Source organism: Salarias fasciatus, chromosome 11, assembly GCF_902148845.1.
Source record: "Salarias fasciatus chromosome 11, fSalaFa1.1, whole genome shotgun sequence".
Classification (NCBI taxonomy): Eukaryota; Metazoa; Chordata; class Actinopteri; order Blenniiformes; family Blenniidae; genus Salarias; species Salarias fasciatus.
The window spans coordinates 3,115,990-3,133,925 of NC_043755.1; the positions used below are offsets into that span (position 1 = coordinate 3,115,990).

Below are 17,936 nucleotides of genomic sequence, written 5' to 3' on the forward strand. Positions count from 1 at the left end.
GCTTTTAGTGTGTTGGCTTTTCTTTTTAATGATGCCCAATGCATCCTTCATTGCTTTATTTAGATGTATTTCCAAGTTCTTGCAAAGCACTTTAAATAGTTTTGCAGCAGAATCCCAGTGTGGGGGAAGGAAAAAAAAAAAGAAACCACGGTCTCATTCACATAAAGCTGGGTTTTCCTCAGCAAGAAACCAGCAGAAAAGCGACTGTTGAAGCCATATATGGAGATGTGTCTCAAAGCTGATGTCAGCCGTGAGTGAAGGGGCTCCCCTTTCATTTGGAGGAATGCACAGGCAGCTGTGGGTGTGAGCGTCTCTGGGTCATAAAGATAGAGGCAGGGCATGCAGACGGCAGGGCGTGAGTCTGCAAGGCAAACAGCAGGAAGGTTTCTTTAAATGAAGTGAAACAAAACTCAAGGAGGAAGCATGCCGTGCAATGGAAGATACGTCCGGATGAATAGCTGAGGGGGAACTTGGTGTAATATCTTTGAATTCAGGGTGAGATGAGAAAGGATAAACACATGAAGAGCTGATTGAGAACCCTAGAGTTACAGACTGCACCAAAGAGAAGAGACAGAAGAGAAACAGAAAACAAGACAGAGCAGAAGCTGCTTTCACTCCGAGCAAAGCTTGTTAGTGCTCTCACTGAAGGCTTCCTGTGTCAGCACCATGGGAAAATCAGGTAAGTGCTTTCTGCACCCTGAGGAGTTTACCTCTGATTGTTGTGCGAGTTAGATCTTTGCCCCCTCAAATGCCTCTTGCACATGTTTCATACTTCCTTGTTTGTCAGCGTTGCTATCTGAAATCAGATAAGAGTTGTCTATCACATTTTCATTCACTTTAATGTTATTTGTTGCTTCTCGTCCATGCTTTTTGTCCCCTGTCAAGCAGCGTGGGAGAGGGATGCTGGCAGCATCTATTGTTTCTGTGGAACTATTTGAATGTCCCCATTGTGTGAGTGCTTGAGAGATTGTGAGACTTATGAAAAGGCCAGTGAGTGATAGGCACCAGGCAGTGGGGGTGAGGGTGGCTGCTGGTGGTGTGGAATGACGTTTTCTGCTCCATCATCTGTCACCAATTTCACGCTCGCTGTCTGAGGTCACTTCAGACTGTAGGTTGGGTTGTCTGCAGGCCCGGCGTTTGCTTCATTACATGTCTTTTTTGTCGAACGCTGTCTCACTCCTGCTGCCTCTGTCCGTCTTGTCTCTCAGCCTCCAAGCAGTTTGCCGAGGAGGTGCTGCGCTGCCACAACGAATACAGAAAGAAGCACCAGGCTCCTCCGCTGAAGCTGAGCAGCAAGTTAAGCAGAGAGGCTGCCCGGTGGGTTCATGCACTCACAGATCAAATTAGAAAGCTAATTAGCAGGGACTCCACATAGCAGTCGTCGTCAGACCGCCCTGGATCACAGTGACAGTCACAGCTCGCTCTGTCAAATGCAGTTACCACTTAATGTAACATCGCCTCTCAGGTGTTCCGTCTGTTTTGGCTGTGATCACATTTTCTGTTGACTATTTATTTACCACTAATTGCAGTTGCATAGTGATTTATTTCGAATTAATCTAAAAAGAAGCTTAATTTCTAACTATTACAATGGGAGAAGCTGTGGAAATTAATTATATAAACCTGTTCAGTATTGTGCGAAACTGCAGAAAGGAAGCCCTCATGCATATTACCCTTTCATTCCATTTGCTTAAGTATGTCTGATGGTGCAAAACAACTGCAAACCGGGGTTTTAACGTGTTATGTGACATAAACGTAATTATATAGAGAAGCAGCTGAAGCACAGTAATAGCTGAGGAGTTGTTTACTCGTTCAGGCTTGTTCTCTTTACTCCTGAATCATTTAATGCAAGATTGCTTTAAGATTCTCAACGACTAATTGAGAAATGCTTTCTCTGATTCCTTTTTTTATGAGTAACCATGACTTCAATGCAGAAAATCTACACCTCTATGGAAGGAGATATCCTTCACATTCTGTCAGTGTTGTAGCGTTTAGAATCTCTTTGTGGGAACATGAAAGGCTTTTCAGTTTCATCTCAGGTGAGATGGCTCATGGATATTTCTATATAAGATGTCTGTCTAAGATTCTACATATATTGAAAACATAACAGAACAACAGTTGTAATTCAGAAGATCAAAATCTTTCTTTTCCTTTTTAGAAGGAAAAAAAACTACAGTAGATTTTAGAAATCTTTCCTGTGTTTAGTTTGTGAAATTACTTATAGTTTCAGTCACATCTTTTTCTTTTTCAAAGGTTTTTCAAATTGAAAATATGAGAAGAGGCGTTAAACTGAAGGCCTGTTCAGAGTTTAGTTTCTGCCTTCCTTCACTTGGAGTCTATTTCTAAGTAGGTTACTGTTAAATTGGTTACGAGAAGAAATCACAGTGGGGCTCCGAGTCTGCCTGCTCTGAAATTGTCAAAATTAGATATGCACATGTTAAAAAAAAATAAGATTAACACGTTTTCTAGGTAGATGATGGAGAGCAGAAGAGACTGCTTATTGCATTCATTCTGACGTTCCTGCTGAATGTCCACCAGCGTTCGTCTTCACTGTCATGTCTTTGCAAAGCAGAGCTCAGATATTATACAGTCAGTCACACAGCCCTTCATTAAAGCAGTCTCTGAGTGAAAAGGCTGAAATTATTCCCATTAAAAATGGCATCTCTACATTTAGAAGCCCTGTCGGCATGAAAATGTAGAAACTTTTTATCAGAAATCCATTGAATGATATCAAATTATGGACCTTTAATTTGTCTAATATAAACCCAGATTTTTATTTTTAAGTATTTTTGGAGGATTTTTTTTTTTTTTTTTCATTAAATTGATGTGTGGAGAACACGTTGCAGCATGAAGACCTGGTGAAGGTTGAATTGCTCGTCTCATAACATCACACAGGCTGTTCAGTGCATGAGCTCCGAGCGTTTTGTGTTTATGAATTCCTGGCAGACCGGGGACTGACTGGTCATCTGGAGCACAGGGACATTTCTGGGTAGGCTGGTGTTTGAAATGAAGTGAATTTATTGCTTTTGATTCTATTTGTGGACCAACAGAAAACATGCGGCAGAACACTGAGTGGTGAATTTGAAAGTATTTGAAATTAGTGATGATTTATTTCACACATCATGTTTTGTTCTCAGGGTTTTTCTAAACACAGTTTATGTTTAAATCTACATACCTGCAGCTATCGTGCTTATGTAGTGTATTTTAACTCAACAGTTACAGTAAATATTCCAACCAAACCTAACTTCTGTTTGTATTCCATACGAGATACATATTTGATTGTATATAATAGACATATTTAATTGTCTGAACCACTTAAGAGGATGACTTGTATGTAATGGAAACGAAGCAGGATTCAAAATGACTGAAACCAACATGTGGAACTTTCTCCGTCCACAGTTATGCTGAGAGTCTGGCCAGCACGCGGATCCTGAAACACAGTGTTGAGTCCAGCAGAGGGAGCTGCGGAGAGAATCTGGCCTGGGCCTCCTATGACCAGTCAGGTACTCAGATTACATGTATACTTTAGTAAAAATGTACTGCAGGTCAGCTTTTTAATGACGGGTGGTGTCTGCCTAAGCTTCACTGTACTCATGTGCTTCTTCCGGTCCACAAAGAGAAGATGGAAAATCTAATAAGACGCATTCCTCTATGCGATAGTTTAGTCTATCACCTCTAGAATAAATGCTTGATCCCGACTCTCAGTGCCTGTAAATGAGCAGCTGGGACCTATTTTGCCCCTCTCACTTCAGATACCATGAGTCACTGCAGAAATATGTCAGCACAGGCCAGTGTGATTCATAAAACATCTACACTGCAGCAGCGGGTGACACAAAGTGCAGCGCTGTAAACAACTTGGGCCCAAGGGGGATCTGTAACTCAAGGATGCTGTCTCTTTACATCGCTATTAGTCTGATTAATAAGAACGTCCGGTGACTGATTTGACTGTCCTTTAAGTTGCTTTTCTGTCCCGTGCTCGTGCAGGGAAAGATGTGGCGGACCGCTGGTATGACGAAGTGAAACAGTACAATTTCAATCGTCCTGGATTCTCCTCTGGCACGGGTGAGATTCACCAACACATCTCTTTTAAATCTTAGTTTATCTGTTACTCGGTGCCGGTCGTTGTCAGTTGCTCTCAGTTTCTCGTTCTCAGGCTTGTTATTCTTACTGGGGTCACATTTCAGCCAGCGTGTGACTGTCTGACTCGGTGACTGGCTATGGGGAAACCGAGAGGGAAGCATAATCTTCTGTATCACTCCTAAGCCTGTCAGTCTGCATTAATTCCTTCAGATGTTTTCCCATAGCCTCAGACAACTGCGTGCGTGCGTGAGTGTGTACTTCGGGGAGTTGGCTTATCACAAATGAAGCAGATCACGTGTAGGTCAGTCCAGTGATTTGCACTGACTCATTCAAAGTATTCAGAATGTCGCAGAAGGAGATACAATGTACAAAGCACACGGAGAGGTATTAAAATTCCCATGTCTGTAAATATTTAGAAGAATTTAAAATGAGGTGTACTTAGTTTCAACTGTGTCCTCCTAACAGAGCATTTTTATTTCTTAATCCTGTTTCATCTCCCTGCTTTCAGATGTCTTCTTCACGTTTTCAGTTCATCATCCCTCTTTTCATTCATCTTACAGGTCACTTCACAGCAATGGTGTGGAAAAGCACCAAACAGCTGGGTGTCGGCAAGGCCACGGCGTCCGATGGCTCTTCCTTTGTGGTGGCCAGATACTTTCCGGCTGGGAATATTACGAACCAGGGACACTTTGAGAATAATGTCCTCCAGCCTCTCGCCAGCTCCTAATGCAGTATTGATCCCTCGGCTTGACTCAGGGGCCAGAGGAATTTATTTTTGTTTTCAGGAGAGGCAGACTGTCTGAACTGCAATGAAGAATACTCAGGAATGCACCAATTCCTGTCCAGGAGAGAGCCATACAAATAAAAATGAAGATTTTTCTAAGATGCTACTTTAACATTCAACATGCCTAAAAGAATTCTGCTGGCTGATTTATTTGTGAAATCTAAACTGTTCCTTTGATGGTTGTTTTCATTACCTTTAGCAGTATTTCAATCATTCATAATGGTTTTTAAAAATAATATTTTCACACAATGAACTACTAGTTTGCTTTCAATGGTTTGTTTTTTGTCTGAGTAGTATGTGAAGGCTTGACATGCTTTGTGTACATTTATGACATTGCTTTTTTAATTGTCCAGGACAGCAGTTCTTTGTGTAATTTTACAGATGGTTTTATACAATAAAGTTAAAACATTCTTACATTTTGTGGCATCGGATCATACATCCATTTATCTTCTGTGACTGCTTCATGCAGGAGGTTTGGTCTGATCTCCTCTGATGGCTCTGCCCATCGGCAGATGTAGGTCAGGGAGCACAGGGACACACACACACACACACACAACCACACACACTCACACCTCCCAGCAATGCAGCATCACTATTTAACCTTATGTGTATGTCTGTAAGTGTGCATATAAATATCTGTAAGAGAACATGCTCAAAGCTGGAACAATTTAGCAGTACCTGCCCAACATGCTGCAAAGTATGATGCAAAATTTAGCAAATGCTCAAATGAAAAAATCTTACTCATTAATATTAAAATGACGTGTTTTTACATTTTACCCAAAACACTCCCATCGCCAGTGGATCCAAACATATTTCCCCCCAAGCTCTCCAGATTGCCTCTGAAAAAGGCTGCCAATCCCTATGTTCAATTTATAACCTAGAGAAGTGAAGTGGTGGTGAACAAACCCACTTTTATAAAAATACAAAAGCATGACTCTTTTTTCCCACAACATATCTTATTGGAGTATTCTTGAAAATTTGCAAATATAATTTTGAGAACCGCAGAGCATGCAAAGCCTCGACTCCACCGTGATCTCTGCCGCACCGCAAGGGAATCACTGACACGGCTTACTTTCTACATTTGAATAAAGTTAGAATATCTACAGAATTTGAAAATATTTGTATAAATTCAATTGCATATGGCAAGCAGAGCCGACATCAGAACAGACTTTATTTAGCAGATATTGAGGGGAGGATGCAACATACATTAGCAGCGATACAGAAGAGTCAGTAGTATTTAGGCTTTTTAGGCTGGAAAAGGGGAGTCGTCGGATGTGACACTGTCCTCATCGCTCACATGGTCAGCTCCTATGAGAAAGAGGTGCAGAAAAGTAAAAGAGAAAAATAAAAATGCTTTAGAGCTGACAGATGAAGCTGAATTAATCAATTCATCACTAATCTTATTCACATTATTGCAAAAATACAACAAATCCTCATCTAAACTTGAACTTGTTTCATTCCATCGACTACAGATGAATTAATAAAGGGAGCAAATGTATTTGATGTCTGAGAGTTTGAGCTATTTCACTCATCTTAAATCACCTTCATGAGGTTTTACACCAAATCATGAAGAGAAATGAATCTGCGTCACTTGAAGACTCCTGCAGTAACCTCAGGGTTGGTTGCTGCTGCCATCTAGTGGCAACACTCCAGTATCGATGACCTACAGAACTGTAGAGGTTACTCAGTTACTGGGGAGAAATTTTACTTGTCATCTGGCCTCTGCTCTTTCTCCCCCCTTCCTGCTTGTCGACTATGACTCATTATTTTGTTCACCATCTGTCCCCCCCCTTCCTCCCTCCCTCCCTCCTTCTATCCCTCTTTCTCTTTCTCTTTCTCTCCCTCCTTCCTCACCATGATAGCGTTGACAATGTCATTCTTGTTGTGTTTTAGTGCACGGATGGCCTTGGCTCGTGACACGTTGGCCTGAGCCATCACCAACTCGATGTCTCTCTGCTCCAGACCTCCGTCGTCCACCTGATGGGCGGAAAGAAAAAGAGAAACAGTCAAAGATAAGGCTTTTCAAACGACGACCTCGCCATCTTTTCTCTTCCACATAATAGGTACTGACAGCTCTAGTCGTGCAGACATATTCAGAAACAATAGTAGAGAACGAGTACCTCTTCCTCCTCCTCCTCACTCTCCTCCTTGATGGTGAGGCTGGGTGGGACAGGCGGGGTTAAAGGAGAGGAAGTCACAGGCACCTTGAATTTTTCTGCAGCGGCTTTGTGAGCCTGCTGAGACAGGTCTTCGATCTGAGGAGTGAAAAAGAGAAGGGAGGACTGAATAAGAGGAAACCGTGAACCTGTACTGACATTCAATTAAATGAAAGGCCGACCAACCCACTTACCTTTGCTTCTCCAAATACGATATAGATGTCTGATGCAGGGCTTTTGAATACGTCAGGTCTGCTGATGACAAACAGGATACTCTTGGACTTCCTAATAGTGATTCTGGTCACACCGTGGACTGGCTTCAGACCCAGTTTAGACATGGCCTACATACACAAACAGCAGCAGAGAGTCAGCAAAACCTCAGCACTGATATTTTCTGGAATGATTTTTAGAAAATCCACACTTTGCTATTATCTATATATATCTTTCAAATCGTTAGCCACTATATGTTTTCCAATCACTCATGTTTAGCCAGTTGACTGACCTTTCGCGCCTTTTTCTCACTGCGGCTCTGTTTTGGTCTGTTCATTCCTTCATCTGCAGAGGAAATGGACTGTAAGGAGGAAAAGCAAATCAGTCAGCTCATTTTAACAATGGATGAATGGATGGATGGATGGATGGATGGATGGATGGATGGATGGATGGATGGAGAAATGCATAACTGACCTTGTTTGACTTGTTCATTTTCTTCTAATGAAATTCTGGCTAAGGATGACTGTTTTTCTGTTTTGTTTTTCTTCATTGAGCGAAGAAAAAAGCAATTTTTTTTTTTCAAAGAAGCAGTAGTTTGCCAAAAGATGATGAAAACAGTAAACTAGGACAACAGTCACCACAGCTAAATCCCAAACAGAAAGAGCCACAGAACCTTGAATGTCATTGTTGATATTGTGACTGTGCAAAGAAATATCAGCTAAACAAAAAGCATGAAATATAAAGGAATCAGAGCCCTGTTTTTGCTAAGTTTTTCTTCTTTCTTTTTTTCAACTGTTGGCATGCAAGGAGACTCCCACTGTGAAACCAGTGTACGAGTATCATGGTATTGAGCACAGAAGATTGGATAGAATATTACATTCAACATGGATTGAAGGGTGAGATTTACATAAAAGAGAAAAATAAAAGCAGGTGAAGTGACTCACCTGTGGCTCAGATGGTCTCATTGGCTCTGGCTCTTCTAACTCAGGCACTGACCCTTCACTCTCAGACTCATTACAGGAAGCCAGGATTGAACCTGGATAAGGAAATGCACATAAAAAAGTAGAGCAGTAAAGTAGAAAGAGAAAAAGGGGGATGATTCAATAAATACCAAACGTAAGATTCTCCATAGTAGGTTTAAAAAATGAAACTCACTGTTGTTTTTGAATGACAGATCAATCTCTTCAGAAATGCTGAGGCCGTGGCTGACTGGACAGCCTGAGTGTCTGTCAGAGAGGTGACGGGAAGAGAAGGACTGAGTTTCCTGCTGATTGTTGGGACCACAGACGTTGTGAAATGATCCATTTCTGCTTCCTCTGGGCTGGGACCGCTGACTGTGTCGAGGTGGTGCACAATCATCTTCACTGTCAGTCTCTTCTTCAGCCAGGCACGGACCTTGCAGAGCAAACATGCAGTATTACTCACACATTAGAAAGTTCATATTCTTCTTCAAACTCGCAGAAAACAGACTAGAGTGAAATAGTAGCAGATTTATTTTTAATAGCAATTCCATTTTACAAAGCCACTTAACCTTGCTACCAAAAACCAAGCTACAACAGAGTTAATGATTTGTCGGTGTATATTCGGCTGTGCTGTCAATAGAACAATAATTGTTTTCTTACCTCTGCACCTGCCTTGGGGACTCCACGTGGGAACTTGTTTGATTTGCTTCTGAGGGGGGATTCCGACATTCGCCTGAATCTGTGAATATGACTGGCTTTGAGGGCAAGACTCCTGAGTCCCTGATCCGGGTGAAAGGGACCTCTGGTTGGCCTGGAACAAGCTTAACGGCATGGCAGTGGACAGTGAGGGTGTAGAGACACTTGTGGTAGGTGTAGCTGACGTGGACAGGATGTCGGTGAAGTCTTGAAAGTAGCTGTCAGGATATCCTGAACGAGCAGCTGCCTGGGTCTTGGAGGAGATGGAGAAAAAGGCGGGGTTCGTGTGGCACGTGGACGGTGAGGATTGCTGCTGAGCTGAGAGAACAGGTTGGGATTCCTGCACAGGTGTAGGAAGATCATTTTCTGGCTCTGTTGAGGCACAAGGTAGAGAAGAGGATGACGAAGAGGAAGAAATAGGAGACGCTGTGGATGAATGGGGGTTCAGGGAGTATTCTGTGTTGCTGTGGGCGGATGTGTCAGGGTTAGTATCTATATTGTTGTCGTTAATGTCTGTGATTCCTCTGTGACTAACAGACAAAGGTCTGTTATCAAGCACTTCTTCTTTCTGTTGTAAGTCTTGGTCTATTGCGTTCACAATATTGAGGTTATCTGTGGTACACACAGCAGAGCTGCTGTGTCCATGGCACAGACTTTTGACATCAGGGCAAGAATTAACAACTTTCTGAATCTGTAAAGCAGAAGTGACTTTATCCGTTGCAGATTTTCCCTGTTGAGAGTCTGATGATGACAAGTTGTTGTTTGCATTGTGGACCGTCTGGATTTTAGAACCGTTAGCGATCCCCTTTGGCCATTCGTCTGCTGCGGCATTTAATGGACAAAAGGGTTTCTTTGGATCATCAATATTTCCAAGGTTGGAGTCAGCATGACTGTCTGACTGAGATTCCCTTTGTTTGTTCTGCTTGCCTCTCCTCCCTTTCTTTGTATTAGTTGGAGAATCTGTGCAAAATCCCCCCTTAGGCGTTTGACAGCCAAAGTGCTCGGGGTCTTTCTGTGCAGAGAGAGATTTGTTCCCCTTTTTCTTCTTATTTTTTCCTTCACCTCTGTTTTTTGCATTTCCCCCCACTTTTTCCTCTTCCTCTTCCCCTGAGTTACACTCAACACACGGATGTCCACTGAAGGCATCTTTAGTCTTTGGTTGATCTACAATTCTGTCAGATACATGACAGACTTCATTTTGTCTTTGGCCTTCCGTCTGAGGCTTCACCATCACTGTCTCTGACTGACAAACATTTTTAACTTTGTCTTCAGAAGCTCTTCTTTGTTGGCTGTAATCAGGTTTGCATGTAGGAGTGAAGGATCCAAAGGATCCCTGTAGCAAAGAAAACATTCCACTCTCTGGACTGACTGGCTGGCATTCTATACTCGTATGACATTTTGACTCAGCTTTTTCTGGTGAATCGTCGTTTATTTCAGTTTCAGCTGAGGTGCCACAGACATCCTCAGAGAACAGTGTTTGCCTTGCTTCTGACGTTTGATTTTTGGAGCTCTCTGTTGGTTCCTGTCCTTCATCAGGAACTGCATCTGAAACATGAGTTGGCATCTCTTCAAGTGGAATATTGGATACAGACTCTCTAACGTTGACGCTCACACTCTGGTGTCTTACTTCCTCTGACAGAGCATTGAGGCTTCCATACAAGCTTACTTCCAAGGAGTTAAAAGTAGAGTCATTGTTGTTGTTAGAACTGCTCCAAGCATCTTGCATTTGTGTGTCAGTGTTTTCTAATTCATTGTCTGGATTCAGATTGCTAACATCATCCTCTGGAAATCTGGAACTTCCATCCTCTCCTCCTCCTGCTTCTGAAATCTCCTCAATAGACTTCCAACGGGCCAAATTGGACTCGCCAGTTCCCTCTCCTACCAAATCATCGTCAGCCCTTCGGTCCTTCTCTCCATGCAGACTGTTGTCATCTGCTTCATCAAAATAGAACTCAAAACATTATCATAGTTTTTGCACTCTTCACTGGGAACCATAGCTGTCTGTGAGCTCTGGCCCTCTGCGTCACATATGAGCAGGCTCTCTGCTTCTAAGTTGTATCTCTTCCCCATGGAAAGTGAGAGAGATTCACCTGCCCCCCACACGCCAAATTCAGACCCTGAACCCAACCCGAGACTGAACCCCAGTCCCATCCTGGTGTCACACCATGCCCCGGCTATAGGGCCCATCTCTCTGCTTGTTTCTGTTTCAGAGTTTTCCCTTTTTGGTGAAATGGCAAGGGGCGAGTGTGGGGATCCAACAGCTCCTAGCGCCCCCTCATCGGTACTCAGGGTGTTTTCCCTCAGGTTCTCCTGAGCACAGTCAACAGGACATTGTTCAGAGGTCAAGATGAGATTGTCAGCAAGTTCTGAAATCACTTCTGGAGTCGCAGAAATAGGGATGTTGCTGAGGTTGGGACTAGGATCTTTAGGGCAAGACAGAAGAAGAACCCCTTTATTCAAGTCATTTGTAGCTGTGACCATTTTTAAAGAGGGACCGGATTCAGTGATTCGACACTCAACTGGATCAGACCCACTCTTCTGTTCGAACTCCACGTCGGTGTGAAAACTTGACTCTGCCCCAATTTGCACATCATATTTAGTTGAGAAAGCCTTAGATAAAGCTACTCTACTTGCTCCGACTGCTCTTTGACTTTCAGAGTGGTAATGACGTGGCTTTATGAGCAATTTGTACGAGTCCCTCTCAGGTTTTTTTGTGGGTTCATCTCCTGAAAACCCACAGCGCAGGCGGTTTTCCTCTGACACTTCTTGTAAGGGGAGTGAGCTCTTCGGGCCTGCCGTGTCCTGTACAGAAGGGTCAAAGGAAGGAAGAGTGTGGGGCTCAGGATCAGGATCCGCTGACGCAGGAATGACTGCAGGTGTAGTAGGAAAGGTAACACAAAGACTTTTCTTGGGCTCTTCAGGAGTGTTTGTACAAGGACCCTGATCTATTGTCTCGCTTTCTTTTCTATAGTTGTGCGGGTTGCTTTGAGGTTCTGGTTGACAAGACTTCCCCTGTGATGGACCAGAAAGTTTGTCCTGATCCACTGGTTCGTCTTGCCCTGCTTGCATATCCACAGATTTTGTGTGACTGGCCTCGTTGGGGGATTCTCCTTCACAGCCTGATTGAGATTCATGATTCTTAGGTCCATCTTGAGGTTTGGGTTCCACACTGCTGCTTCTGGGCTGTTCAGCAGTGACTTCTGAAGGACCTGTTATTTCTTCGTCCATGTTTAGTTGTGTGTGCGAAGGTTCAGTTTGAGCTGTAGGAAGGGTGGACCCCTGTTCAGCTCCTGACTTGGCTTCACTCAGATCATATCCATTTTCCACGGTTGGTTCCAGTGATTGTGCATGCCTCTCTGTGCTGTATAAACGTTCGTCTTCCTCCCCATTATATGATGCAGAATCTAGGGAGTCATCAGTATCATCTTGGAAGCAGAAAGACTCATCCAAACCCTCATTAATAGATGTTTCTGAAAGTGAAGGAAGAAACGATGCTGAGCTGTCTTCATCTGTGGCATCATCGACAGCTTTGCTGTCACATTCGTCATCATCGTCGTCATCGTCATCATCGTCGTCATCGTCGTCATCATCATCATCCTCTTCCTGCTCTTCCACTTCTTCTACAACTTTCACCTCTACTTTGCCTTCCTGACCCGCCTCATCGTGATCATCAGTGTCCTCTTTTTTAGTTTTCTCCTCTTCATCGCTGTCAGCACCACCATTGGCATTTACATTTCCTTCATCATCATCCTCATCGTCCTCATCATCATCATAATCATAATCATCATCATCCTCATCATCGTCGTCGTCGTCATCTTCCACATCTGCCTCCTCCTCCCCGGCTGCATATGCATCCACATCCTTCCCTTCACGACTGTCATGAACGTCTATTTCATTTTCGTCCTCTGTTGGAAAGAGGGTGATTTCCATTGAATCAGCCTTAAAGATGAGGCTGGTGTGGAGAGGAAAGGAGATGAGGGAAGCGGGGATCATCCTTTCCTCCTCTGGTATAGCATCAGCACAAGCTGCTTGGGAGAGTATGAAAGAACTTGGGCCAAGCCTATCAAAGGCACCAGAGCAGAAGGCATCCAGAGGGAGGACATTTGACTCAGGGCTAAGGCCAGATGCAGCCATTGTTATGCTCTCCGAGTCAGGAGTCAGTGTTGTGGAGGGAAGTTCTTGATGAGCATCGATCTGTCCGTAATGTTCTTCTGGTATGCAAGCTTTCAGTTGCAGTCTCAAGCCTGTCTCTACAGGTCCAGGATATTCCGTTCTCCCTGAAGCAGCTTCCTCCAGTGGACAGAGAGAACTTTCAGACTCTCCGCCGTCCTCCTGGGAGTCACTGCTGCAACTGCTCCTCAGAGGGGACCTATCCTCTGTCACCCAGAATGGACGACAACTTTCCCTGGAAATACTGATCTCTTCCCCTTGTCGAACCTCTTCTTCCTCAAGGATCACTGAATCGGTTATTCCTATCCGGGAAGTCATAGCAAAATCCTCAGGGTGGTACAGGCAGAAATTCCCTGCTCTTTCCTCCTCCCGCTCTGCACTCGATCTGCCCTTTTCCTCTCCGTCTTCATCCCCTATCTCTGATAGAGAGCCCACAAAACAAGCAGGAGCTTCGGGGTTTTCCTCTGTGAGGAGCAGATTGGGGGAAGCGGAGGGAGAAGTGGAAGATGTATAAGAAGAGGCCCAGCTGCCTCCCTCTGCTGTAATATAAGAACCAGAAGGAGAGGTCAGAGGGGAGCACAGGTCCTCGCTGTCAGACGGAGAGCCAGGAGAAAGAGGGCAGGCTGGGGAACCGGGATAGGAATGATGTTTAAGGTGCGAGGAGCGAGAAGCCATCTTGATTGGCGTAGAAGGGGCGGTATAATAAAGGTCTGGGTCGAGAGCGGAGGGAACGCCCACTCGGAGTGGGTCAACAACGTACGTCGGCTCAGAGAAGGATAAAGCAACTGAACAGGATAGCTCGGAAAAAGAGGAGGGGGAAGGCACTTCATCCTGAGAGAGGGTTTGACCCTCTTCCTTTTCTGTCAGACTGTTGCCTGCTGTGACCAGCTCTGAGGAAGATGAGGAAGGGAACAGCGGGCTGTGAAGAGATGATGGGAACGTGACTGGGGGCTCCTCGGGTTGTTTTTGAGGACTCTGGGGTTTGCTTTCCTCTTTGCTGATTTCCAGCAGAGTCTCTTTTGCTTGTGTCTGAGGCTCAGGAAAGCTCGGGATGTAAGGTAAAGGGATAGCCTGACCACTTGTTCCCAGAGGATTCTCTTTCTGGGCCTCTGTGGTTTTGAGCAGAGTCTCCTGACCCATCACAACCCGGGTGTCAATGGTCTGCTCTTCTTGATAGTCACTCTCCACCTCAGAGCCGGTCAGGACCTGCAAATAATACATTATACATGCAGAACAATTCCATATCAGTAGAGCACTAAATAGATAGCACATCTGCTGTCAAATTATCAATGAACATCACAGAATATTTGTATACACACACCTTGATTCTCTCCATTTTGACAGGGACATGGCGGCCACACGGACCATGGCCACCTAATTTTCCGGACAATCTTTTTGTGTTGTGGTTGCGGTAATCAGAGCCCTCAGGTTGAGGTCTTTGAGAACCAGAAGAGCTTGGCGTCACGTGAAATAGACGTGGTCCAAATGGAGAAGTGCATGCTGGGAGTCGCTTCTGCGGCGTACTGGGGGAGGGACTCGAACCACTGTCACTCGGCGAGGAGCCACTGTCACTCGGTGTGGAGTCTGTGGATGGGTGTCTGGTCATGTCTGAAATAATAAGATAAAGTACAAAAACAAAAAAATTGATTTGTTAGATTTAGATATTAAATTAACAGATGTATAAAATAAGCAAACTTTGTCATCTCAATATAGTAAATCTTGATATGATGTGGCTCCTTTGTTGTAAAACAACAGATATTACATCTCCATAACTGAACTTCACTCTTGTCATCCAACACTCGGTGGGAGCTACAGAAATGTCACCAAAATGTCAGTCACTAATTTAAACAAACACAACTCAGCTGTGCATATTCCTCTGAAGCTTGAAATTATAACGAGGAGACTGAAGGTTTGTTTGTTTGTTTCTTTACTTTTAGAGCCTCAAACAGAATAAGGGAGACACAACTGGGAACACAAAGCTTTCGTCTATGTGTTTACCTCCCTGAGCGTATCTGCCTCTTTCTTTATGGGCATACATGATTCACACTTTGCCCGGGGCAGTAACAGTGTTCACTATACAGTTATCTTTTTACTCCATATTATTGCCCCATGTCATCAACTGTGGTCAGCAATCTTGAAATCACTCATATGACATGTCAGAATGAATGAATGAAATTGGGTCAGGAGAGAGTGGAGGAAGTCTTTGCATATGAGCATGAAATGAAAGAGAGCATGAAGGAGGAAGAACATCGAATCAAAGAGTACTCTATATTTCAATTGGTTACTCTGTGACATAAAACTATGGATTCATTTAAATGTGCCAAGAAGACACACTGTGAGCGTCTCTCTCTTCAGAACAGAACCTGTATTTGCTCTGTTAACTGGGCCATCGCCACTGTGACCTCAATCTACATGCTGATTGGTCATTATACACACAAGTGGCTCAGCTCAAGGCCAACTATAAGCACACATACACACGCGCACGTAATATGTGCTCGATCTAGTCAGTTTCCTTTTCCACTAGAACCTTCCATGATTCACTTTGAATCACTCCTTAATATTGACGCTGAAATGGCTTTAAGTTCTGCTACATGGATTCATCAAGCAGGACATGGAAGTCACCTGTTTGTTTGTTTCCATGTTTCCCTTTTATCTCTACATCCTCTTCAGGCCTCACTCTCCTCCCTCACCTGTCTTACCCTGCTTGGGGTGAGGCATCCGCATTCAGGGATCCTGAATGATCACTGCTTTAACAAGAAGCTCAAAATGTGCGCGTGTGCGTGTGCTCGTGTGTGTGTGTGTGTGTGTGTGTGTGTGTGTGTGTGTGTGTGTGTGTGTGTGTGTGTGTGTGTGTGTGCTGAGTCATGCCGTGCAGACTGAAACCTGGCACTAGTCACAGATCTGCACAGGAAAGTGTGCATTTGCTATAATTATATACGCCAAGCCTCAGTGGCCACGAGCATCTGAGACAATAATTAAAATATGTCTGAATGAGAGAAAACTGGCGAAATTAATATGCACAATATTACCCCCCATCTAGCAGGAATTATAATCATTAGGCTAAAACAACATCATTCGTGTTTTGCTTTGCAGCTGAATAAAGCGGTAAAGTGAGCAGCCGCCTCGCCGTGCGGGGAGCAGGCCGCAGTTTAGCAGACTGGAGCTGCGTCACAGAGGCTGCAGCGCTGGATCGCCAACCCCAAGGGGAGCCTCTGTTTCAGCCAGTGTGCAGTTTGATCCATAACGTGAAGCCACAGTAGTGTAATATACTCCCTTGTATTCTTTCTCTAGTTTGCCGAACCCTAATTTAAAGACACATTTATTTCAAATATAAATATCTGAAGGACATATGCATAGTATTTTTCTTTCACTATCCACAATGCTAGCTCGAAGTTGTAACTACGGTCTGTCAAATGAATCCTTTGCCAAGGTCCGAGGCGCAATCGGCTAAACTCTAACAACAGATCGGCACATTTAAAGCTAAAGCAGAAATGAATGCAAAATACAAACATGGTAGAGGACTTTCTTTAAGCCTCTTCCTCTCTCCCTTTGTGGCAGGTCACTTATTTCACAGTATTACACAGCTAAATTACCCAGGACAGACATGAGGAATAGCACACTGCAGCAGCAGGAGAAGTCTCTGCCTTTGAGAGGATGTGTTTCTCTGTTCCAGCGCTCTCCCATGCTGCTGTGTCATGTTCCTGCTCGGGCTGGGGGAAGGGAGGAGCCACTCCATGCTGCTCGGCTCTTGCTGCCCACAAACTGATGGAGAGATGTGGATGCAGATGTGGCACGGAGATGGGGTTAGTGGGAGGAGGCACCGGGGTGAGGAGGCCAGGTTTAGGGTGGGGGCAGAGGGGAATGGCAGTCTGATGAGGATTGGGGGCAGGGTGCTCTGGGGCAGCGTTTAGATATCAGAAGGCACCTTTAAAGAAACATGTTGTGGATTTTGAGAGGAGGAGTATGAAGAGACATGCTGAGAGTTGAAGTGTCGGGGTGGAAGCTTTGGGGAGGATGCTAATAGCTGGGACCTGGTGGAGCAGTCAACATACAGTTTAGTGAGGAGGCAAAACACGCAGCTGAATCACAGATTACTCAGACCGCACATGTCAACAAACAGATAGCAGTGACCAAGCTGGAAACTCTTGTCCTTCATCTGAGATATCTGACTTCTTTTAGCTTCCCTGTGCTTCCTCCCTCTTCACAAAAGTCCTCAGCAGCTGCTCTAGTCCCTGCCTCCTGTCACAAATAGCTAAATTAGCACAGACTCCTTTCTCCGTCCAAAGCACCGACGACCTTACCTGGTCCAGGGAGCCCTGGTTCCTCGGCCCCATGCTCTGGATGCTTGTTGACGGGGACAGATCTGTGAGTGCTCTCCCCGGGCATGCTGCTCGCTGGCTCCCTTTGGCTCTGACGCAACGATAAACCATACAGCCGGAACAGACAAGGTGAACAGGGAGAGGGAGTGAGAGTGAAAGAGAGAGAGGCAGAAGGAAGAAGAAGGGGAGGGGATCTGAATGCTCAGCGACCCAGCACTCAGATCTTCCCCGCAGCACGTGTCTGTGTGTGTGTGTGTGTGTGTGTGTGTGTGTGTGCGAGAGGGAGAGATTATGTGTATGTCTATGGGGCCGAACGAGACAGAACAACAGCAAAGGAGGGAGAGTCAGAGATGAGAACATAGGCTGGTCTCTATCTGCGGTGCAGCACAGTGATGCTGCTGTTGTGGGCGTGTGTTCCTAAGCCTCATGATCCACTTCATCTGAATATGGATGTGTGTGTGTGTGTGTGTGTGAGAGAGAGAGAGAGAGAGAAAGAGAAAGAGAGAGGGATGCAGTATTCTCTCTTGATGCCTGGTTCTTGTGTTCCTCCCTCCTCCTTCTC

The 17,936-nt window shown here is 44.6% G+C and overlaps 3 protein-coding genes across 3 annotated transcripts; 1 reads left to right on the forward strand and 2 right to left on the reverse strand.

Moving 5' to 3' along the window:
* The first annotated feature begins 334 nt into the window (after positions 1-334).
* Positions 335-4,957, forward strand: glipr2l (GLI pathogenesis-related 2, like). The gene is made up of 5 exons (XM_030102605.1): positions 335-679; positions 1,209-1,317; positions 3,397-3,500; positions 3,982-4,059; positions 4,638-4,957. Exons 1-5 carry the CDS (start codon positions 667-669, stop codon positions 4,802-4,804), a joined length of 471 nt encoding a protein of 156 aa, XP_029958465.1. The 5' UTR covers positions 335-666; the 3' UTR covers positions 4,805-4,957.
* Positions 4,958-6,009: 1,052 nt separating this feature from the next.
* Positions 6,010-10,638, reverse strand: LOC115396319 (NAC-alpha domain-containing protein 1-like). Its single transcript, XM_030102140.1, has 8 exons — positions 8,850-10,638; positions 8,383-8,622; positions 8,172-8,263; positions 7,520-7,588; positions 7,212-7,358; positions 6,982-7,116; positions 6,716-6,838; positions 6,010-6,169 (listed from the first exon to the last, which is right to left on the reverse strand). The coding sequence occupies exons 1-8, from the start codon at positions 10,609-10,611 to the stop codon at positions 6,155-6,157; spliced, it is 2,583 nt and encodes an 860-aa protein (XP_029958000.1). The 5' UTR covers positions 10,612-10,638; the 3' UTR covers positions 6,010-6,154.
* On the reverse strand, positions 10,088-17,657 carry nacad (NAC alpha domain containing). The gene is made up of 3 exons (XM_030102139.1): positions 17,357-17,657; positions 14,377-14,663; positions 10,088-14,261 (listed from the first exon to the last, which is right to left on the reverse strand). The coding sequence occupies exons 1-3, from the start codon at positions 17,439-17,441 to the stop codon at positions 10,764-10,766; spliced, it is 3,870 nt and encodes a 1,289-aa protein (XP_029957999.1). The 5' UTR covers positions 17,442-17,657; the 3' UTR covers positions 10,088-10,763.
* Positions 17,658-17,936: the final 279 nt, after the last annotated feature.